The 25425-nt window shown below is 45.0% G+C and overlaps 1 protein-coding gene across 2 annotated transcripts in view; it reads right to left on the bottom strand.

The window, feature by feature from the left end:
- LOC115160690 (myosin light chain kinase, smooth muscle) overlaps positions 1 to 25425 on the bottom strand; it is a 104746-nt gene that overhangs the window by 20177 nt on the left and 59144 nt on the right. For both annotated transcript variants that reach the window (XM_029710946.1, XM_029710947.1), the window contains exons 13-19: positions 16322 to 16468; positions 15016 to 15213; positions 14513 to 14759; positions 9769 to 9849; positions 8574 to 9382; positions 6382 to 6498; positions 5651 to 5719 (exon numbers count right to left, since the gene is read on the bottom strand). In XM_029710946.1, coding sequence (XP_029566806.1) covers positions 5651 to 5719; positions 6382 to 6498; positions 8574 to 9382; positions 9769 to 9849; positions 14513 to 14759; positions 15016 to 15213; positions 16322 to 16468 — 1668 coding nt within the window. The remainder of the gene's footprint in view (positions 1 to 5650; positions 5720 to 6381; positions 6499 to 8573; positions 9383 to 9768; positions 9850 to 14512; positions 14760 to 15015; positions 15214 to 16321; positions 16469 to 25425) is intronic.

Genomic DNA, 25425 nt, shown 5'->3' with positions numbered 1-25425 from the left:
TTAGGCACATCCAGTGTGCAAAAACAGTGCAATTACCGCAGTCGAACACTTTGGAGAGGTTGAAAGGACACTTGAATGTACCCTGGATATCCCATAACACCACCACAATGTTTGAGTGAAGTTGTCATGGGAGAAATCGTGTTTTTATACTAAAAGAAATAGCAATAAGGGATCGCAAATATGTAATAGCACTGGAAGGATCTGATTTACACCTGACAGCATTTATAGTTGTTAGGTCTATGAATCCCATTTTTTTTCCTGATATTGTTCACATGTTGTGGAAGCCATCTGATGCGTTTCCAGCTCTGGGAATCAATAATTCACTTATAGCTCGTCAATGAAAGATTACTTTCAAAATAAAAAAAGGTTATTGTGTGTGAGCTTGATCTTGTGTATTCTGAACTATGTAACTACCATCCATCTTCTGATAATTTCCTCATAATCTCCCAGATGTCTTTCCAAATAGATCAAGGTTTGGCATGTCAGAGTCATGTAATTACACATGAATAGCAGTTATAGACTCTGGTAGGAAAAGGATCACACCGGCACCATGATACATTGCTCAGTGTCAAACACGATCATCTGCACCAGAAGCTCTCCAAATGTTCTACATTATCCCTGTCCTTTGTGACTAATCATTAACCAATGCCACTAATACCTATGTTTTTAGTCACTCACAACGCAGTCTTGACCCTAGATGCTGATCTGGGATCAGTTTAGCATTTCCCCCACTAATGGTTAGGATTGGGTGATGGGAAGCTGACCCTAGATCTGTACCTATGGGACACTTTAACCTGGAGCCCTCTACCCATCAGTGGGTCCCGAGTCCCGACCCATCCTCTGAAAAACACTGTTCTGCATAAACAATCTCAGTGTCAATGTAAAGGCACTATATTCCAGCATCCTTAGCATGGGTCAAAGACAATATCTGTAACCTCACTACTAATTAATATGCCAGCACCCAGGATATCAAGCCTTGAAGGCTGATGGTTCCTGGTCCATATAGAGTCAAGAACAGTGAGCAGCAGAGCAAGTGTTGAAGCTGTCAAAACAAGTCGGGCCTTAACCCTTCCCCAGGGGGCCGTGCACCCATGATCTGGTTCCTTCACACAGGCGTTCAGACAACGTGGAGCCATTGTATTGCACGGCCTGTGTCACAATCAGGTTGTAAATGCTCAGCATCTAGAGAAACAGCAGCTCAAAAACCATTCAATTCCCCGATGAGCACTATCTATTTCATAATAGAGGGAGAACGTTACATCTCACTTGTCAAGCATTGTTACAGGCTGACGAGAGGAGTAGAGGCGCAGATGAAAGCAGTTTGATGTACGAGGTGTTGGAGCAGGCAACCACATTGGCATTCCACTCTGTGTTCTCTCTGTGGCCAGCATGCTCCGTTTGTGTGGAGAGAGGAAGAGTATAGGGGAGAGGAGAAGAGAGGAGAGGAGATGCTGAGCCACCAAATAGTACAGTGCATTCTGAGGTCCGCAGGACCCTGCAATGCTGGACTGTGGCCCCCAAGCGTAAGGTAAATAATCGTGCAGAGGTTTGAGTTTTCCAGTGGGCATGAAAAAGCTGCTTGTTTTCATAGCACTGCACCACTGACGCAATTCCCATGGCTCACCACGCTCTGTGACTGGAGTTAGATACACCACACGAGCAAGAGCAACGGCTTTAGAAAAACCATAACAAGGCTGATACCATCAATAGCTTACTCAAAAGCACTTAGAATTCAAGAAATGACGGTCATTATATTTGCTGGGCACAGTGATGAATCATACACTCAAATGAAAAATTGTATTTGTCACATGCTCTGAATACGACAGGTTTAGACTTTACCATGAAATGCTTACTTACGAGCCCTTTACACAATGCAGAATGAAAAAAGTAAGAACAATTTGCTAAACATTTAAAAAGGAAAAAAGGAAACTGTGCTGGGGTACGAGGTAATTGGGTTAATATGAACATATAGGTAGGGGTTAAAGTGACTAGGCAATCAGGATAGATAATAAACAGAGTAGCAGCAGTGTATGTGAACAGTGTGAAAGTGTGTGTGAGTGTGTGTGCCGTCAATATGTGTGTGTGTGTGTGTGTGTGTGTGCTGTCAATATGTGTGTGTGTGTGTATATAGATATATGTGTTGGAGTGTCGGTGTAGGATGTGTGAGTGTGTGGGTAGAGTCTAGTGAGTGTGCATTGAGCTGGTGCAAGAGAGTCAGTGCAAATAAAAGGGGGTCAATGCAAATAGTCAGGGAAGCCAACGTATAGCTTCGGGGTAGAAGCTGTTCAGGAACCTTTTGGTCCCAGACTTGGTGCTCCGGTACCGATTGTCGTATGGTAGCAGAGAGAACAGTCTATGACTTGGGTGGCTGGAGTCTTTGGCAATATTTAGGGCCTTCTTCTGACACCGCCTGGTATAGAGGTCTTAGATGGCAGGGACCTCGGCCCTTGTGATGTACTGGGCCGTACGCACTACCCTCTGTAGCGCTTTGCGGTCAGATGCCAAGGAGTTGCCATACCAAGCGGTGATGCAGCCAGTCAAGATGTTCTCAATGGTGCAGCTATTTTTTTGAGGATCTGAGGGCCCATGACAAGTATTTTTATCCTCCTGAGGGGGAACTGTGTTGGTGTGTTTGGACCATGATAGGTCCTTAGTGATGTGGACACAGAGGAACTTGAAGCTCTCGACCAGCTCCACTACAGTAAAGTTGATGTGAATGGGGGCGTGCTCGGCCTTCCGTTTCCTGTAGTCCACGATCAGCTACTTTGACCTGCTGACGTTGAGGGAGAGGTTGTTGTCCTGTCACCACACTGCCAGATCTCTGACCTCCTCCCTATAGTCTGTCTCATCGTCATTGGTGATCATCAGGCCTACCACCGCCATGTCGTCGGCAAACTTAATGACGGTATTGGTGTCGTACACGGCCACGCAGTTGTGGGTGAACAGGGAGTACAGGAGGGGACAAAGCATGCACCCTTGAGGGGCCCCCGTGTTGAGGGTCAGATTGGCGGATGTGTTTTTGCCCATCCTCACCACCCGGGGGCGGCCCGTCAGGAAGTCCAGGATCTAGTTGCAGAGGGAACTGTTCTGTCCCAGGGTCCTTAACTTAGTGATGAGGTTGCAGGGCCCTATGGTGTTGAATGTTGAGCTGTAGTGAATGTACAGCATTGGAGTGAGTCCAGGGTGATGGTGTTTATGTGAGCCATGACCAGCCTTTCAAAGCATTTCAGGGGTACAGATGTGAGTGCTACGGGGCAATAGTCACTTACACAGGTTACTTTGGCGTTCTTGGGCACAGGGACTATGGTGGTCTGCTTGAAACATGTAGGTATTACAGACTGGGTCAGGCAGAGGTTGAAAATGTCAGTGAAGACACTTGCCAGCTAGTCAGTGCATGCTCTTTGTACTCATCCTGGTAATCTGTCTGGCCCTGCGGTCTTGTGAATGTTAACCTGTTTAAAAAGGTCTTATTCACATTGCCTACGGAGAGCGTGATCACACAGATGACCGGAGCAGCTGGTTCGCTCATGCATGGTTCAGTTTTGCTAGCCTCAAAGCCAGCACAGAGGGCCTTTAGCTCATCTCGTAGGCTCCTGTCACTGGGGAGCTCATAGCTGGGTTTTCCTTTGTAATCCGTGATAGTTTGCATGTCCTGCCACATCCCACGAGTGCCAGAGCTGGCGTAGTAGGATTCGCTCTTAGTCCTGTATTGATGCTTTGCCTGTTTGATGGTTCGTCGGAGGGCTTAGCGGGATTTCTTATAAGCATGCGGATTAGTGTCCCGCTCCTTGAACGCGGCAGCTCTACCCTTTAGCGCAGTACAGATGTTGCCTGTAATCCATGGCTTTCGGTTCGGATATGCACGTACGCATGGCCACTGTGGGGACGATGGTCGTCGATGCACCTATTAATGAAGCTGGTGACTGATGTGGTAAATTCCTCAATGCCATCGGATGAATCCTTGAACATATTCCAGTCTGTGCTAGTGAAACAGTCCTGTAGCTTAGCATCCGCTTATCCGGACCACTTCCGTATTGAGCGCGTCACTGGTACTTCCTGTTTAAGTTTTTGAATGTAAGCAGAAATCAGGAGTATATAGTTATGGTCAAATTTACCAAATGGAGGGCGAGGAAGAGCTTTGTATGCATCTCTGTGTGTGGAGTAAAGGTGATCTAGAGTTTTTTCGCCTTTTGTTGCACAGGTTACACGTTGGTAGATATTAGGTGGGACGGATTTCAGTTTTCCTGCATTAAAATCATAGGCCAAACAGTTAAGATCAGAGAAAAAAAACCCACACAAAATAGCACAAATGGTCAAGAGACCATAAAACGGATGCTATTCCCTCCAGCGCCATTATTTTATAATATCTGCAGCAAGGCTTGCTTTCTAGTACCATTGTAAAATAACAAAATCTCTTTGAGAACCATAAGCACTGACCCCAAATATCACAGAGTTCCTGTACTCTGAAGCGTCACATGACATGATTCCAATACCCCATGGGAACATTGTGAGTGAATCATTCTAAAACAGAATTACCTCCAACCCTAGCCAATGCTGTGAACTTTAAACACATATTTACTTGTTTCAAATCTCTCCTACTTGGGAATCCATCATTATAAAAAGAGAATGGCGTGGACGAATCATCAGGGGCTCTCATGTCCGGTCTCTGCCTCATGCGTTTTATTAAAACGCTCACCACACAGCTCTTAGTTTTAGAGCTTGTTTGGATCAGTCCACATTCCAGCAGGACAAAAGCGTATCCCCGAAGCTGGCCGATTTTCTGCAGAACCTCCGAGTATAGGGGGAAAAAAAAGAGTCCAGAGCATGTGAGTCAAGAGAGGGCTAGGGAGCAGGCAGACGAAAGCCTTACATGGAAGTTTGGGAGAGGAGGTTGAGTGAGCGGGGCAGCCATGCAAAAGGTCCCTCTCTCCCTCCCCTCTCTTTCCCTCTCCCTTTCTCCTTGGGCATGTTTTAAGTTCGAGTGAGTGTCCCGGGCTTAAAGACAAACAGCACTCAATTAGCTCTGTCAAACATCACAGAGGAGAGAGGTATCATAGTGGCCTCTGACCCCTGGAAGGAACCATCCAGGCTAGAGGCAGGAGGGATAAATGGACATTCTTCATGCCCAGCCCTGAGTGTGCCTGATCCAAAGCCTTTAATGTAAAGGTAGATCTGCGTGCTTGATTCAGGGCAAGGGGGAGTCGACTGCTGGATTCTTTACAGGCTAACGCTTACGTCATTAAATCATATGGAAAAGAATGTGCAGTATAGCACATAACTCTATAGAACTCCTACCTACTCCTCCAGCTTGAAAAGATTAAGACCGCCAATCAGAAAATCTCCATAATCTTCCCCAACATCTTTACCGTTAGCATAAATCTAACTTACGGTACGGACACCACTTTCGATAAAAGACATATACAGATTTACTGATCACAATTTCCATGTTCGTTCTCGACACAGAGCGAAGAGATTGGCCAGATTTAATGAGTGAGTTTGGGGTCAGAACAATATTTGATTTTTGTTCACATGCTATAAAGAGCCCCAACCCGCTGAGAGAGGCAGGAAAGGCTGCAGCAGTGAGAAAGACAGAGAGATCCCACACCGCTCCTTTTTGGGAAATAAGGAAGCACATATTTTGGAAACTCACTCTCTGAGGTAGGGGTGGATGGCTTCTTGATCTTCTTGTCAGCTGCAGTCGAGTTTGTGTCTGTAGGATCTACGGAAGAGAGGGGGGAAAAAAAAACATGGCCCCAAAAATTGGCTACTTATTTCCCTTTCTTTCCTATCTGATAAACTATATGAATTCCTACTTAATGTATCAGTAACAACAGCTAACCGTTGTCTCTTAAAGTACTTAATACAAATGGACCGTTCATGTTAAAAATGGAATGATTCCCTAGGAACTTTCAATAAATTCGCTGGCTTCCCGAAATCCTGGTTGGAGGCTTCCCGGAATCAGGGAAACCAGGGAAGGTATTGAAAGTTCCCCATAATTTTGCAACCCTGCTCTGGACTATTTAAGGTGGACTGAATCATATTTGCTAAATAACATTTCAGTATCTCATACTTTTGCATTGACGTCAACAGTAGAAGTATGCGAAAGTTAAACTAAATTTGTACTTGCGTAGGAATCTAAAACTAGGATTGAACTGTGCGTGCCTGGATATTGTTTTGATCCAGGCCTGTTAATGAGTGCTGGGGGGGGGGCTGGCGGAGGAGGACGTGCAGAGGGAATCTGGAACAGGGACTCCGGCTAAGCTAATCGGTCCGCTGTAATTGCAGGAAGTGTCTGGGCTGAGGCCGGGGCGGTCGTGAGGCTGAGGGGGACTCATGGGAGTGGGGAGCAGACAGAGGGCACGTCAGCCTGAAACAACTCACCATCCACCAGCACCATGCAGGAACACTCAGCTTTACCGGCAGAGTTCTCTGCCCGGCACTTGTACTGGCCCTCGTCCTCGGGCAGGGCCTTGTCGATGGTCAGGGAGCACTGCCCTCCTGCGGGAAAACAAAGATACACACACAAGGGACCTTAGCTACAGTGGCCCCAATACACACAAACACAGCCACAGTGGCCCCCAATACACACACAGACAACCATAGCCAGAGAGGCCTCCATTACTAGCCTATGGCTCCATGAGAACATACTAACATACTTCATGTGTTATGGTGGGACGTAAATGAAGTAAATGAGAAATTTAAACTTCCCTCTTAGAGCCTGAAGCTATGCATTCTTCAGCATGACCTTCGGTGACCCTAAAATGAGAATAAACATGACCTGGAGGGTCACCAAGTAATAATTCTATTGTATCATTACTAGACATGGCTGTGTGACAGTTGGGATTTGGGACTGTTTCTCTGACATTAAATAACAGCTGGGGGTTGAGCACGTTTTTATGTTACTGTGCTACTTGTTGATCATCTTGTTAAATAGCCCCTACCCCTAGCTCTGGTCCAGGGCGTCATTTAGCTCTCACTAACAAAGAGGCAACTCGTTGTTGTTATGGGACCAGAGCAACCCTTACCCTCTGCTGCCACAAGGACAAACTATGGACTTATCCCCATACAGTTGCGCTGTAACTGGACATGCACAGTGGAGCAGGAAGGCCAGAGTCTCAGGCAATGTGAGAAATCTCCACAGCTCATCAGCACATCAAGCTGCCTGAAATAACAGAGCTGAAATTATGGAGATCTGCATCCCAAATGACACCCTATTTCCTATGGGCCTTGGTCAAAAGTAGTGCACAATTTAGGGAATAGGGTTCAATTTGGGACAAACATGATGTATGTGTGTGTGTGTGTGTGTGTGTGTGTGTGTGTGTGTGTGTGTGTGTGTGTGTGTGTGTGTGTAGGCGTGTGAGGGACCCCAATGAGCCCAGAAAAAGGGAATTAGCTATTATTACTCACTTTATACCACGTTGTATATGAGAGGGGCTTTTTACATGGAACCAGTACAAAATATATCGGTGCTATGATAACATCGATGACAAAAAGTTCTACAGCTGCACCATCGAGAGCATTCGGACTGGTTGCATCACCGCCTGGCATGGCAACTGCTCGGCCTCCGACCGCAAGGCGCTATAGAGGGTAGTGCGTACGGCCCAGTACATCACTGGAGCCAAGCTTCCTGCCATCCAGGCCCTCTATACCAGGCAGTGTCAGAGGAAGGCCCAAAAAATGACCAAAGAATCCAGCGGTGGCTACCACGCGGTACCGGAGCGCCAAGTCTAGGTCCAAAAGGCTTCTTAACAGCTTCTACCCCCAAGCCATAAGACTCCTGAACAGCTAATCAAATGGCAACTGGGACTATTTGCATTGACACCCCCCCGCCCCTTTTTTTTAACGCTGCTGCTACTCAATGTTTATTATCTATGCATAGTCACTTTACCCCTACCTACACGTACATATTACCTCAATTACCTTGACTAACCTGTACCCTGCACATTGACTCAGTACCGGTACCCCCTATATATAGCCTCGGTATTATTACTTTTATTTTTTACTTTTTCTAAAAACTGCATTGGTAGTTAAGGACTTGTAAGTAAGCATTTCACGGTAAGGTCTACACTTGTATTCAGTGCGTGCGACAAAGACAATTTGATTTGATCGACTTCCCTATGTAAAGGGATAAGTTCCCATCATATCCCAAATCAAATGCCTGTAATACTTCGGTGAAGGAGGGGAGACTCAGTCATATCACTGTCTTTCTGTCTGTCATAGACACACTACTTTCTAATATTAGAAGGCAAGCCTCCACAGACATGAATAATGCATTAATGAAATGCGTCCCAAATGGTGACCTAGTCCCCATGTCCCTAAAACTCAACTCTGGACATTGAAGCAAGTTCCACAGCGATTTTACATTGTTCCCCTCTAATCAGGGACTGATTTACAGAGGTGCAATTCATTATCAGGTAGAACAGAAAACCATCATGCTCTGGACCTCTTAGGGTAAGAGTTGAATACCCCTGCCCTATGTAGTGCACTACTTTTGGACTCTGGACTATAAAAAGGGAATAGGGTACCATTTGGGAGGCAGACATGGTCGGTTCAGTAGTAGGCCACACATTTACCTTCGTTGGACAGCTTGATAAACTTGGAGGGCTTGATGACCTTCCCATCTAGTGTCCAGGTAATAGTAGCAGGGGGGTCACAGGTCACCTGGCACTGTAGTCGCAGTCGAGCCCCGTCCACCACGCTCACATCACTCAGCTTCTGACTGAACGCTGGCTCCTTTCCAATGTTGTTATTCTTCTTATCAATAATCCCACCATCCACACAGTTGACAGCGTTCTTCTCCTTCTCTTTCTTGTCAGGGGAAGAAGCAGGAGCTTTGGGTGTTGCTGCTGCCCGTGCCAGAGCTGCTGCTGGAGCAGGGCTCTCCCCGTTGTTCTCCAAGCTCGTCTGCTTCTTCTTGTTGGCCAGAACCGATCTGAAATCTGCTGGCTCTCCTTTCTCGGCAGGAACGGCGCCTGGTTTCGCGGCTCCCCCCTTCTTCCCCAGGACGGCCCTGAAGTCCACCTGCGCGGGAGCATTGACCTTCCTCTCATCTTCAGACAGGGTCTTGGGCTTGACCCCTCTGGGCTGGAGCTGGCTCCTGAAGTCCATCTGTTCCGCCGTGATCTCCTTCAGGTCCTCCTCGGAGACGCTCTTGGTGGTGACTTTCCTGCCCAGCACTGTGCGGAAGTCACGCTGCTCGGCCTCCTGCAGGCGGATCTGGTCCTCGCGGTGCTCCTTGGTCTCCACGCGCCTCTTCAGGAGTCCCTGGGCTGCGCTGGGCTCCTCTGACTCCACTGGCTCCTGCTGAATGGAGCTGCTGCTCGGTGCTCCTCTGCCTCGCACTGTCCCGTCCACTCCTCCCACACGCTGACAAGGCTCAAGCCTGCAGTAGCACAGAGAGAGGAGGGAGAAAAAAAACAGTGGTTGTTTAAAAGCCCCAACATCCACTGGTTAATTGGGGGGGGGGGGGGGGGGGGGGGGGGAAATCACAACTCAACTTGATGTTACATCAGAGATGACTTCAGTAGCCTTATAAGGGCATGCACCCTGAACGGGGCCCCATCCCCCAACCATCCGCCAAACCCCTGGCTTTGAACAATGGCACAGCTGGAAAAGGTACCGTAAACAATTTATTTGGTTATATTCAGGGATTAAGCTGATTCTAAACCGGGGTCTGGGGAGGGGGCAGTTAGTAGGGAGAAGGGAAGGCAAAAATAGTCCAGGCTGAGGGGACTCGACAGTGAAGCAGTAGGATAGCTAACTACATACGTTTGGTGCTCTCCACTGGACACCACAGCACCCTCACTGACCAACAGAGTGGCAACACAACTGCAGTCCCCCACTTTGTTCCTAGAAGAAAAGAGAGAGGATGAGAAGGTGAATGGAAAACTAGGGAGGGGAAAGGTTTTAACTACTGGCCCTTGCTTTTAAGACCAAATCAAGAAGAGGCTCAGTGATGTGTCTCAGTGATGCCGGTCTTGGATTGCCTTAAAAACATGATTTTTCAACATTCGTAACCCTCATACTAATCCATGTATTATAATAACCTATCAAAACACCGATTTAAAGTTAAACTTTGGCAGAGGCAGACATGTGGTAGTAGTACCTTATAGCAGTGGTTCTCAAACTGTTTGACCAGCACACATTTTCAAGACACAAGATACAGAAATAAACGACATTTTACACTTTGAGCTGAAAGTCATTCATGTTAGTAGCTAATATCAACTAGGGATATCATGTCACTTCTCTGGAGTCCAGAGCTAGCAGATGTGATCATACAGCCTACCTGTATGCAGCGGAGGGTGCAGGAGAAGGCAGCAGACGTTTTACGTGCCCCCCAACCGATTGTTTTTTTTGTTCGCTTATAACTTATTTTTTAAATTATTTTGTACATAAATGTTGCCGCTACCGTCTCTTATGACCGAAATTTAACTTCTGAATATCAGGACTGCGATTACTCACCACGGACTGGCAGAATCCTTTTTATCCTTAAACGAATCTGACGAGGCCGAATCAAGCGATATACTGCTTTCTCGGGAACAGGGCCAGATTCCCGTGATTTGTGTGAAGAGGCGTAGAATAATTGGCTGGAGGGCGGGCTGCCTTCTGAGAATTCGTAGGCGATTGAAAAAAAAAAAACCCACTTCCTTCCATTCTGCTAGCAAAAGTGCAATCTTTGGACAATAAAATAGATGACCTATCAACAGGACATTCAAAACTGTAATATCTTATGCTTCATGGATACGTGGCTGAACGACGACACTATCAACATACAGCTGACTGGTTATATGCTGCACCGGCAGGATAGAACAGCGGCGTCAAGTAAGACAAGGGGTGGCAGGCTATGTATTTTTGTGAACATCAGCTGGTGCACAATATCAAAGGAAGTCGAGCTATTGCTCGCCTGAAGTAGAGTATCTCATGTTAAACTCTCTAGGTAGGTGATGTACAGTTTATCTGTATTTTTTTGTAGATGTTTACATACCACCACAGGCAGAGGCTGGCACTAAGACAGCATTGAATGAGCTGTATTCCACCATAAGAAAATGTGGTGTGTGTATTTGTCAATAACAGCTGGTGCACAATGTCTAATATTAAAGAAGTCTCTAGGTATTGCTCGCCTGCGGTAGAGTACCTTATGATAAGCTGTAGACCACACTATCTACCAAGAGAGTTCTCATCTATATTATTTGTAGCTGTCTATTTAGCACCACAGAACGAAGCTGGCACCAAGACCGCTCTCAACCAACTCTATAAGACCATAAGCAAAGAAGAAAATGCACACCCAGAAGCGGCGCTCCTAGTGGAGCAGGCAAACAAATCAGTTTTACCAAATCTTTACCAGCATGTCACATGTGCAACCAGAGAAAATACAATTCTAGACCACCTTTACTCCACACACAGAGATGCATACACATCTCTCCCCCGCCCTCCATTTGGCAAATCTGACCATAATTATATCCTCCTGATTCCTGCTTACAAGCAGAAATTAAAGCAAGAAGCACCAGTGACTAGATCAATAAAAAAGTGGTCAGATGAAGCAGATGCTAAGCTACAGGACTGTTTCGCTAGCACAGACTGGAATATGTCCCGGGATTCCTCTGATGGTATTGAGGAGTACACCACATCAGTCATTGGCTTCATCAATAAGTGCATCGATGATGTCATCCCCACAGTGACCGTACGTATATACCCCAAACAGAAGCAATGGATTACAGGCAACATCCTCACTGAGCTAAAGGCTAGAGCTGCCGCTTTCAAGGAGCGGGACTTTAACCCAAAAGCTTATAAGATATTCCGCTATGCCCTCCGACGAACCTCAATACAGGATTAAGATCGAATCGTACTACACCGGCTCTGACGCTCGCCGGATGTGACAGGGCTTGCAAACCATTACAGACTACAAAGGGAAGCACAGCCGAGAGCTGCCCAGTGATGGGAGCCTAATAACAAATAACACTAAAACATGCATGAGAGCACCAGCTGTTCTGGAAGACCTTTAAACAGGTCAACATTCACAAGGCCAAACAGATTACCAGGACGTGTATTGCGAGCATGCACTGACCAACTGGCAAGCGTCTTCACTGACATTTTCAACCTCTCCCTGTCTGAGTCTGTAATACCAACATGTTTTAAGCAGACCACCATAGTGCCTGTTCCCAAGAACACTAAGGTAACCTGCCTAAATGACTACCGACCCGTAGCACTCACGTCTGTAGCCATGAGTGCTTTGAAAGGCTGGTCATGGCTCACATCAACACCATTATCCCAGAAACCCTATACCCACTCCAATTTGCATGCCGCCCCAACAGATCCACAGATGATGCAATCTCTATTGCACTCCCCACTGCCCTTTCACACCTGGACAAAAGGAACACCTATGTGAGAATGGTATTCATTGACTACAGCTTAGCAGTCAACACCATAGTGCCAACCAATTCTCAACAATAAGCTAAGTACCCTGGGACTAAACACCTCCCTCCGCAACTGGATCCTGAACTTCCTGACGAGCCGCCCCCAGGTGGGTAGGGTAGGTAACAACACATCCGCCACGCTGATCCTCAACACAGGGGCCCCCTCACATCACCAACAAACTAACATGGTCCAAGCACACCAAGACAGTCATGAAGAGGGCATGACAAAGCCTATTCCCCCTCAGAAGACTGAAAAGATTTGGCATGGGTCCTCAGATCCTCAAAAGGTTCTACAGCTGCACCATCGAGAGCATCCTGACTGGTTGCATCACCGCCTGGTATGGCATCTGCTCGGCCTCCGACCGCAAGGCACTACAGAGGGTAGTGCGAACGGCCCAGTACATCACTGGGGCCAAACTTCCTGCCATCCAGGACCTCTATACCAGGCGGTGTCAGAGGAAGGCCCTAAAAATTGTCAAAGACTCCAGCCACCCTAGTTAGACTGTTCTCTCTGCTACCGCACGGCAAGCGGTACCGGAGCCTCAAGTCTAGGTCCAAGAGGCTTCTAAACAGCTTCTACCCCCAAGCCCTAAGACTCCTGAACACCTCATCAAATGGCTAGCCAGACTATTGGCATTTGCCACCCCCTTTTACACTGCTGCTACTCTGTGGTTATCATCTATGCATAGCCACTTTAATAACTCTACCTACATGTACATTTTACCTCAACTAACCGTTTCCCCCCGCACATTGCCTCTGTACCAGTACCCCACTGTATATAGTCTCGCTATTGTCATTTTACTGCTGCTCTTTAATTACTTGTTATTCTTATCCGTATTTTTTTTAACTGCATTGTTGGTTGGGGCTCGTAAGTAAGCTTTTCACTGTAAGGTCTGTTGTATTCGGCGCATGTGACTAATACAACTTGATAGGATGAATAGCACGGTCTGTCTGTAGCTTTTGCCTTCCTCACAAATATCGTAATAAATTAGCCAGAATGTTACATCTTCAGCCATAGGTATTGAAGGCAGTGTGATGTTACAGCTATATTTATACATACAGCCAGTAACTTACACAAGTGCTTTCTGGTCACTAATCTGGATGTGTGTGTCCGCCTTTGCGTGCCAATGCAGATGACTGGTCTTTGGTCATGATCAACAGTTAAGACGCGCAACTTTTTGGTTCTGAATCACAGAGATGTTTTTTAAGAAGAATTTGGTCCAATATTGTAGGCCAGTGGTTCTTAACCTGGGTTCGATCGAACCCCAGGGGTTCGGTGAGTCAGTCTCAGGGGTTCGGCGGAGGTCAAGACACACACCCGACTCATATGATTCGTGATGACACGCCCCGCTTGGCCATCATTGGCTGCAGGTGATCACGCAACATCGCTTGGCCTATCTGTGCTGCAGGGAATTTGGCGCGCTCAGTAGTCGAATTGTGACTGTCGTGATGGTACGTCGTGTGATTTCTTTCTTAATATTTTAATCCCTTCATACTAACTATGTCGAGCAAAAAAAGAAAGTGGTCGGACGAATATGTACAATATGGATTCACATGTATAACGGAACGTGATGAGAGTCAGCGTCCTAACTGCATGATTTGCAATGCCAAGTTGAGCAATTCTAGTCTAGCACCAGCAAAACTAAGAGAACACTTCCTTAAGCTGCATGGAGATGGACAATACAAGAACACAATGCTCGCTGAATTCAAGGTGAAGAGAGCCATTTTTCCAATTAAGAAGGGTTCGGTGAATGCGCATATGAAACTGGTGGGGGTCAGTACCTCCAACAAGGTTAAGAACCACTGTTGTAGGCCTATGTTGCTAACCAGATTGAATAGACAAAGGTCTAAATATAAAATACAAATAGTATATGTAGCTTATTAAAATGTTTGGAAACAAAATATTTTTCCCCATTCAGTTTCCCAAAACCTTCTCTCAACCTCCCAGCTTAAAAAACACTACCTTATAGTATGTTATACTGTAAATAACAGTGTTATTGTGTTCCAACATAAACAGGTCCTTCTCCCGATACTACAGAAGTGACTCATCTACTGTATAAGGAGTCCAGCACATCTCAAATAGCACTACAGAAGCCTACCTCAGGCTGATCTCGTAGTCCCCGGCGTGGTGGGACCGGACTCGCCTGATGAGCAGGGACACCACATCCTCTTTCTGCAGAATCTCATAGTCCAGCCCAGTGGTCACCACCTGGCCCTGCTTCATCCAGCTCCACTGGGGGAAGGGGTCCCCAGCAATGGCACAGGACAGCAGGACATTCTGCCCCAAGGAGGCAGTGGTGGACTTGGGCTTAGTGATGAACCAGGGCTGCACCCCGTCCTGGGGCTCTGGAACACATAGACAACATTATGGCAGGAATAGGGTTGTGAATTTCCTGTAACTTTTTTCCATAAAATCCTGGTTTGAAGATTCCAAACTTATTCCCTCCGGATTCTCTGATTCCAGGAATATTCTAAAATCGGGATATCTGGAAAACCTTGGAATTTGGGAAAATTACCCTAGGCATAAACTACATCCTACTAGAGATATTTCACCAGACATACTGAGCTAGCTTAGGTGGAGTTATATAGGCTACTAGCCTACCTTGTACAGTGAGGGAGGCCTCGGTGCGAACCTCTCCCACTTCGTTCCACACCTCACAGGTGTACTTCCCAGTGTCCTCAGGGAAGACTTCCTGGATGAACAGACTGTATTGGCTCCCCTTCCGCTCAAAGTGGAAGTCCTCCGACTCCTGGATCTCCTTTCCATTGTGGAGCCACACAATCTCTGGATGAGGATTCCCTACGACCACAACATTTTACATTAAACCTTGTGTTTGGACAAGGTTGTGTTTGGCTTTGTCCATCTGGTCACTGTCTCCAAAATACTTTTTTGCATTATTGTCCAAAGACCAATACAAGTCATTATTCCAGAAATTAAAATTTTTCTTTCATGCCCCAATCATCTTAAAGTGTCTAAAATGTATCGTTTAGCTCAATAAAGCTACTTTAAGATAATTTGGACATGAAACACAAAACATACTAATTGCTGGGATAATAAGTTGATTTTTGGACAAACATGCTAAAAAGTTAGCATTTGAAGAAAGTGGCCAGGTAAACAAAACCAAAACATGGATTTCTGTCAGACTGCTTACTGAGTACGGAAACCAATATGTAATTTTGTAAGTTAAATAATTTGAATTGTGCCCTATAGTAACATGTTGTTATGACAGGTTGTGTTACATAACACACGCTGTGACTTAGAATTATCTTGCATAATATTATGCATTTTCCACATAGGTATGATGCATGACATAATTGAATAAATTGCATGTGGATTACTGTTATCATAAATCTCCTTAAGAAAATCCAGTGAGAGACCATCCCGCTCCATCACCATTTACATTAAATGACGAAAGGCCTAGAATAATCATGTAAATCTTACGCCATATTACTAGCGACTCCTGCCTCAGGCGAACAACCTCACAGACAAACAGGAAGTGGGATGATGAAGATGATATAATAATAAATGATAATACTCCAAGAGGCTACCCATCCCCTCAGGTCACACGTTGGAAGGAAATGCAAATGCAGAAAACAACCAAAAACCAAACAACTTATCTCTGGGGGCTGAGCAGGAAATACCAGTGTCTAAAGCAAACAGAGTTGCTAAAAACACTGAAAACAATACCGAAGATATGAGTTTTCCAGTCTGATTAATAGGAATAAGGGCCAACACAAGACACCGACCAGGGTTGTATGTATTCATTGTGGCACACTGTCACGAAATGCTTTTCAACGGAATATAAAAACAAGCTGTTTTTATTGGACTAGTCTAGGTAGTCTGTTTTCTTTCATTTGCTGCCTAAAGAATATGATCTAGTAGGAGGAGAGACGAGGCCTTCTCTTACCCGTCACCTCCACGGTCATGATGACTTTGCTGCCGTCCATGACTTTCAGATCCTTCAGACCTCGTAGGAATACAGGGGCAGATGGCTTCGATGGCTTCTTGGTGTCAACTGCATTTGGAGGGTCCATCCTCTTGAAATGTTTCTTAGCTGAAATTTAACAACAACATTAGCAGGGTTACTTTAAGAACAGGAGTAATTTACTAAAGCAGCACACTAAGCCAAGACAACCAACTTGAGATTCAGCATTTCCCCCAATTGACTGCTTGTCATGTAAATCAATACTTATTCTAGATGGAGTCTTGGAATACTATACAGTGCATTCTGAAAGTATTCAGACCCCTTCACATTTTGTTACATTACAGCCTTATTCTAAAATGGATTAAAAAAAAAAAAATTTGCTCAATTTACACACAACACCCCATAATGACAAGGAAAAAATAAAAACAGACCTTATTTACGTAAGAATTCAGACGCTTTGCGAAATTGAGCTCAGGTGCATTCTGTTTCCATTGATCATCCTTGAGATGTTTCTACAACTTGATTAGAGTCCACCTCTGGTAAATTCAATTGATTGGACATGATTTGGAAAGGCACACACACACCTCTCTATATAAGATCCCACAGTTGACAGTGCATGTTAGAGCAAACACCAAGCCATGAGGTCGAAAGAATTGTCCGTAGAGCTCCGAGACAGGATTGTGTCGAGGCACAGATCTGGGGAAGTGTACCAAAACATTTCTGCAGCATTGAAGGTCTCCAAGAACACCGTGGCCTCCATCATTCTTAAATGGAAGTAGTTTGGAACCACCAATACTCTTCCTAGAGCTGGCCGCCTGGCCAAACTGAGCAATCGGGGGAGAAGAGCCTTGGTCTGGGAGAACCTTCCAGAAGGACAACCATCTCTGCAGCACTCCACCAATCAGGCCTTTATGGTAGAGTGGCCAGACGGAAGCCACTCCTCAGTAAAAGACACATGACAGCCCACTGGAGTTTGACTAAAAGGCACCTAAAGGACTCAGACCATGAGAAACAACATTCTCTGGTCTGATGAAACCAAGATTGAACTCCATGGCCTGAATATCAAGTGTCAAGTCTGGAGGAAACATGGCACCATCTCTACGGTGAAGCATGGTGGTGGCAACATCATGCTGTGGGGATGTTTTTCAGCAGCAGGGACTAGGAGACTAGTCAGGATCAAGGGAAAGATGAACTGAGAAAAGTACAGAGAGATCCTTGATAAAAACCTGCTCCAGAGCACTCAGGAGCGCAGACTGAGGCAAAGGTTCACCTTCCAACAGGACAATGACCCTAAGCACACAGCCAAGAAAACGCAGGAGTGGCTTTGGGACACGTCTCTGAATGTCCTTGAGTGGCCCAGCCAGAGCCCGGACTTTTACCTGATAAAACATCTCTGGAGAGACCTGAAAATAGCTGTGCAGCGATGCTCCCCATCCAACCTGACAGGTGTGCCAAGCTTGTAGCGTCATATCCAAGAAGACTCAAGGCTGTAATCACTGCCAAAAGGTGCTTCAACAAAGTACTGAGTGAAGGGTCTGAAAACCTGTGGTTTTTTTATTTTAGGAAATCTTTATAGAAACCATTTTTTTCTTTGTCATTCTGAGGTATTGTGTGTAGATTTGATGAGGCTGTAATATAAAATGTGGAAAAAGTCAAGGGGTCTGAATACTTTCCGAATGCACTGTATATTAAGGCTGAAGTAGATTTCTTATAGTACTTCCTAATGGCACCCTATTTCCTGTATATAGTGCAATACTTCTGACCTGAACACTATGGGGTAATGCCACTTTAAGAATGTTTACTTATCTCGCATTACTCGTCTCATATCAATATATTGTATCCTTCACCATCTATTCTGTAGTATATATCGCATCTTAGCCGCTCTGTTACTGCGCATCCTTATATTTTATACTTATATATTCTCATCCCATTCCTTTACTAGATTGTGTGTATTAGGTTTTGTTGTGGAATTGTTAGATATTGCCTGTTAGATACTGCTGCACTGTCGGATCTTGAAGCATAAGCATTTTGCTACTCACAATAACATCTGCTAACCATGTGTATGTGACCAATAACATTTGATTTGGGAGCCCTGTGCATCGCTTGGGAGTCTCCGCTCGTTCAGATAAAGATGAACCTCCGGGCCAAGAGCAAGAGCTCTCCTACATCAATAACTCAGCTGTCTGGCAATCTACTGCAGCCAGGATATCTGAAACCTACAGTACTGAAGAAACCCTGCCAAAGAATGTGGAAAACTGTGTTCTCAATGACATTGAAAGCCAAGCGTATAGTCTGAAAACTTTCAGAGGCTCTGGAGCAGAACGTTACAAGTGTACAGCTGATCCTCATATGGACTTGAAAAATTAGGAGGTTGACCGATGATGAAGGCGGTGATGAAGACACGTCAGCGCCAAAGCACAGCGTTATGATTTGATCACGATTTAAGGCACTGTCCGGATGGATGGCCTACTCCGACTTCACAGGAGTGAAGCACACCATCGCCAGTGGCTTTCTCTGGGGCCGGACATTGCCATGGAGGTCCAAGAATACTGGCACACTCAGAGGCATGACGACTGATTAAACTTGAGTTGACTAATGAATCTAACTGTATGAATTAAATTGTCATGTTTGGATCCTTTCAGTAGCTCTAAAGAGCTGCAAATTTGACTAAGACTCAATGTACTATACGTGTTAAGGATTTATCTTTACAGAATTGCTGAACTAAACTGGTCGCCGGACGGCGGTCAGTTCAAAGATGGAGCGGCACAGATGTGTGCCCCTATCATTTAGATTGAGTGTGTCGATTAGGTTTAGAGAATGATTGTGAAGTTTTATGCCTTTTGTTATATTGTTTCCTGGCCAGCAGAGTGATGCTAATTAAATCGATGGAGGCAATTGAAATCGATTTCGCCCTAGGTAGGATAAAAGTTTGATGGGTTGCTTCATTCATTGAGAACTTGTATTGCAAATCTCCTGGCTATACTTTGTAGGCCTATGCCATAGTGTGGTGTGTATGCTATGTTATTAGACTGACAATTTTCTACATTGTTACTTTGAAGACTTATGGTATGTACACATTTGATAATTATATTCTTATTGTATACTTGTAATGCATCTTTATCACTTAAATTGGCTTCATACTGTAGTCCTTGTAATTCAGAGTAATATTCTTTGTTTTGTTGTTCTGGACTAATGATAAATATACAGTACCAGTCAAACGTTTGGCAGCACCTACTCATTCATGGGGTTCTCTTTATTTTTACTCTTTTCTACATTGTAGAATACAAGTGAAGACATCAAAACTATGAAATAACACATATGGAATTATGTAGTAACCAAAAAAAAAAGTCTAAATATACTGCTCAAAAAAATAAAGGGAACACTTAAACAACACAATGTAACTCCAAGTCAATCACACTTCTGTGAAATCAAACTGTCCACTTAGGAAGCAACACTGATTGACAATACATTTCACATGCTGCAAATGGAATAGACAACACGTGGAAATTATAGGCAATAAGCAAGACACCCCCAATAAAGGAGTGGTTCTGCAGGTAGAGACCACAGACCACTTCTCAGTTCCTATGCTTCCTGGCTGATGTTTTGGTCACTTTTGAATGCTGGCGGTGCTTTCACTCTAGTGGTAGCATGAGACGGAGTCTACAACCCACACAAGTGGCTCAGGTAGTGCAGCTCATCCAGGATGGCACATCAATGCGAGCTGTGGCAAGAAGGTTTGCTGTGTCTGTCAGCGTAGTGTCAAGAGCATGGAGGCGCTACCAGGAGACAGGCCAGTACATCAGGAGACGTGGAGGAGGCCGTAGGAGGGCAACAACCCAGCAGCAGGACCGCTACCTCCGCCTTTGTGCAAGGAGGAGCAGGAGAAGCACTGCCAGAGCCCTGCAAAATGACCTCCAGCAGGCCACAAATGTGCATGTGTCTGCTCAAACGGTCAGAAACAGACTCCATGAGGGTGGTATGAAGGCCCGACATCCACAGGTGGGGGTTGTGCTTACAGCCCAACACCGTGCAGGACGTTTAGCATTTGCCAGAGAACACCAAGATTGGCAAATTCGCCACTGGCGCCCTGTGCTCTTCACAGATGAAAGCAGGTTCACACTGAGCACGTGACAGACGTGACAGAGTCTGGAGATGCGGTGGAGAACGTTCTGCTGCCTGCAACATCCTCCAGCATGACCGGTTTGGCGGTGGGTCAGTCATGGTGTGGGGTGGCATTTCTTTGGGGGGCCGCACAGCCCTCCATGTGCTCGCCAGAGGTAGCCTGACTGCCATTAGGTACCGAGATGAGATCCTCAGACCCCTTGTGAGACCATATGCTGGTGCAGTTGGCCCTGGGTTCCTCCTAATGCAAGACAATGCTAGACCTCATGTGGCTGGAGTGTGTCAGCAGTTCCTGCAAGAGGAAGGCATTGATGCTATGGACTGGCCCGCCCGTTCCCAAGACCTGAATCCAATTGAGCACATCTGGGACATCATGTCTCGCTCCTTCCACCAACGCCACATTGCACCACAGACTGTCCAGGAGTTGGCGGATGCTTTAGTCCAGGTCTGGGAGGAGATCCCTCAGGAGACCATCCGCCACCTCATCAGGAGCATGCCCAGGCGTTGTAGGGAGGTCATACAGGCACGTGGAGGCCACACACACTACTGAGCCTCATTTTGACTTGTTTTAAGGACATTACATCAAAGTTGGATCAGCCTGTAGTGTGGTTTTCCACTTTAATTTTGAGTGTGACTCCAAATCCAGACCTCCATGGGTTGATAAATTGGATTTCCATTGATTATTTTTGTGTGATTTTGTTGTCAGCACATTCAACTATGTAAAGAAAAAAGTATTTAATAAGATTATTTCTTTCATTCAGATCTAGGATGTGTTGTTTAAGTGTTCCCTTTATTTTTTTGAGCAGTGTATATAGTAAATATGAGATTCTTCAAAGTAGCCACCATTTGCCTTGACAGCTTTACACACTCTTGGCATTCTCTCAACCTGCTTCATGAAGACTGCTTTTCCAACAGTCTTGATTGACTTCCCACATATGCTAAGCACATGTTGGCTGCTTTTTCTTCACTCTGCGATTCAACTCATCCCAAACCATCTCACTTGGGTTGAGGTCGGATGATTGTGGATGCCAGGTCATCTGATGCAGCACTCCATCACTCTCCTTGGTCAAATAGCCCTTACACACCCTTACACCATCACACCTCCTCCTCCATTCTTCACGGTGGGAACCACACATGCAGAGATCATCCGTTCACCTACTCTGCGTCTCACAAAGACACGGTGGTTGGAACCCAAAATCTCAAATTTGGACTCATCAGACCAAAGGACAGATTTCCACGGGTTTAATGTCCATTGGCCTGATTCTCGCAGTCTCCTCTGAACAGTTGATGTTGAGATGTGTCTGTTACTTAAACTCTGAAGCATTTATTTGGGCTGCAATCTGAGGCTGGTAACTCGAATGAACTTATCCTCTGCAGCAGAGGTATCTCTGGGTCTTCCATTCCTCATGAGAGCCAGTTTCATCATAGCGCTTGATGGTTTCTGTGACTGCACTTGAAGAAACTTTCAAAGTTCTTGACATTTTCTGGATTTACTGACCTTCATGTCTTAAAGTAATGATGGACTGTCATTTCTCTTTGCTTATTTGAGCTGTTCTTGCCATAATATGGACTTGGTCTTTAACCAAATAGGGCTATCTTCTATATACTACCCCTACCTTGTCACAACAAAACTGATTGGCTCAAACGTATTAAGAAGGAAAGAAATGCCACAAATGAACTTTTAACAAGGCACACCTGTTAATTTAAATGCATTCCAGGTGACTACCTCATGATGCTGGTTGAGAGAATGCCACAAGTGTGTAAAGCTGTCATCAAGGCAAAGGGTGGCTACTTTGAAGAATCTAAAATATATTTTGATTAGTTTAACAATTTTTTGGTTACTACGATTCCATGTGTTTTTTCATAGTTTTGATGCCGTCACTATTTTTCTACAACGTAGAAACTAGTAAAACAAAATAAAAAACCCTGGAATGAGTAGGTGTGTCCAAATTTTTGACTAGTACTGTAATTATACTACACATCGTACACTTGGGTTCCACCTCGACATCCCTGCTCTAAACTTGACTCAATTAATGCGAGAACATTGATCGCTAGAAACAGCTCATAAGTATCCGAACATTACTAATTCCATTACAAGATAGACACATTATAGTCTGGTGATGCAACGATTAGCTATCTTGCTAGACCCGTCAGAGACGCACAGGGCCTTATGCAATTTATACATATGATTATGGAGTCAGATTGAATAATTATTACGATAGAATTCCTCCTACTCCGATTACATTTTGTCATCCTTAGAAGTCGGTGGAGAATTTCATCCATAACTACAGACTTGTCATCTGGAGAAATTTCCAGAGCACAACGCAACGCAATGCTATTTCTGCGTCCCAAATGGCACCATCTTCTCTATTTAGTGCACTATTTGTGAACAGAGCCCTGGTCAAAAGTAATACACTAAATAAGGAATAGGGTGCCATTTGGGATGCGGCCTACGAATACGAGATATGTCCTGAACGTTACCAGGGGTGCGTCCCAAAAGGCACCCTAATCCCTATACAGTGCACTACTTTTGATCGGATGCGTTACAGTACTCCAATTACAGCTCAATCACCCTTTAGACCCCGTGCTCTAAACACCACATCACAGCGACGATCTGGACATTCCAAATTACTTATGATGTGATGTTATTGGCAAACATGTGAGGTACATGTCCTGAAAAAGCAAACACTTGAATAATCTCATTAAAGATGACCATAGGACATGAGGGATGAGGGCGATGTTCTTGCCAAGGTCTTTAAGAGTCATGAGAGTTCAAAATGAAATGACTTGACTCATCATTATACTTTAGTCGTAATGGGGTAAAAAGCTAAGTTGAATCTAATGATAAAAACATGTATTATCACAATACAGTTATATAGAAAGAAATCATATATCAAAATAAAAAGGGACAGAGGGAGCAAGAGGACAAGCTGTTCTGAGCAAAAAGGCACATTTTCACGAGGGACTTCTCTATTGCGGAGGGCTTCCTGAGAGAGAGAGAGAGAGAGAGAGAGAGAGAGAGAGAGAGAGAGAGAGAGAGAGAGAGAGAGAGAGAGAGAGAGAGAGAGAGAGAGAGAGAAAGAGAGCGAGCGAGCGAGCGGACCTTTTTGGCCCTTGCTCCTTGATTCATACGCACCATGTATGGCGTTTGGTTCTACGTAGAGTCAACCCCCTCCCCCCATCCACAGGTTCATAAATCTACTGGCCCTAACCTTGTGGACGTCAGGACCCTACAAGACAGGGTTTGTCATAAACATAGCCCACTGTCTGTATACATACCCAGCATGCCAGAGGGAGATCCAAGGCATCTCCAGCATGTTTCCATCAGCACTGCTGCTTAAAAAGCTCTGCTTCACTGCTGCCACAGGTTGCGTCCCAAATGGCACCCTATTCCCCTTTATACTATACTACTTTTGACCTGGGCCTACGGGAGCTTTCGTCAGCCCTGGTCAAAAGTAGTGGGAATATGGTGCCATTTGGGACCGACAGTAATCTGAGGAGCCCTCATAACAGTTTACACATGGCGCAAGGGCCCGAATTTAAACAAAAGTTTATAATAAGTCAGGGAGCCTAGCTGCGTGGGACATCCTCTAGCCCCTCTGCCAATCCTAAGGTACGCAATACTCAACAATAGGCAATATAAACATTTTGCATTTCAATAGTAAAAAGAAACCATCACACCTTACAGTATTCATATATCAGTGGAGGCTGCTGAGGGGAGGACGGCTCATAATAATGTCTGGGATGGAGTGTATGGAATGGTAACTAACACAAGAAAACCATCTGTTTCATACCATTCCGGCCATTATTATGAGCCGTCCTCCCCTCAGCAGCCTCCGCTGTCATATACTGTAGGTACATGTACAGTATGATGATCTTAACTTACAGCTAACACTGCCATGGCTGTTCTTCTACAAGATCTTAGCTGTGTTGAACATAGCAGACTCACCCTATCTCAGACTGGCATCATATAAACTGGCACCAATCCACTCATCTACTTGTTTTCACAGGTTCAGTGTGATGCCAACTTGCCAAGCAAATCAATGGCCACTTTGCTTGCACATCTGCATGAAGCATTGCATCTTTAAATCAGGGCTTAGAAAGAGACTCTTGATCAGATTGGAGTGAAGGTTAACCTGTAGATCGAGATCACTATGGAATCTTAGTCAGTGTCATACTGTTAAACATAACGGTATTATAATGCATGAAAGGTCTTCATAGAAAGTGCTTCCAAACAGATTCTAAAAAGATTGATTGTGGATGTCCTTAAAGTTATACTCTCTCTCTGCTCTAGCACGCTTTGCTACTAAAAACGAATGAGTGCCATTAGTTCTTAATGTATGACCAAGATGGTTGGTGTGCTAGCAAGTCAAACAAGCTGCATGTCCCTCTCTGTCTCTCATGCTGCACTCACAGTGCATGTGTGGGAAAATGATGGTATTTCACATTTTAAAAAGCTGAACCTCTGCCATGAAGCCCTGTGTGCGCTGAAATACAAGGTTTTATCTCCGAAATGGCACCCTATTCCCTATACAGTGCACTACTTTTGACCAGGGCCATGGTAAAAAGTAGTGCACCATATAGGGAATGTGGTACCGTTTAGGATGTAGACAAGATGCATGCTGGAACAGAGAGAGCAGATGTTTCCTTAAATGCAACATCAGAGCCCAAAAATAGCTATTCTCTTAGAGCAGCAGCGCTGCTTATCAAAGGGCTCAAAGTATTCTCAATATAGACATTTCAGGGCTTTAGTAAACAGTCAAATGCTCATTCTTCTGAGAAGAGAAGCATATTTCCTATCTCATGGACTGAGCACATTCTCAATAAAGCCAAAAGATTGCTAAGACTTAAAATAGCCTGATAGTATGAGATACATTTTATGTACAGTACCAGTCAAAACTTTGGACACGCCTACTCATTCAAGGGTTTTTATTTATTATTACTATTGTCTACATTGTAGAATA

Source organism: Salmo trutta, chromosome 24 (genome assembly GCF_901001165.1).
Source record: "Salmo trutta chromosome 24, fSalTru1.1, whole genome shotgun sequence".
NCBI lineage: Eukaryota > Metazoa > Chordata > Actinopteri > Salmoniformes > Salmonidae > Salmo > Salmo trutta.
The sequence above is the reverse complement of the archived record's forward strand: the minus strand, read 5'-3'. Positions and strand labels throughout refer to the sequence as shown.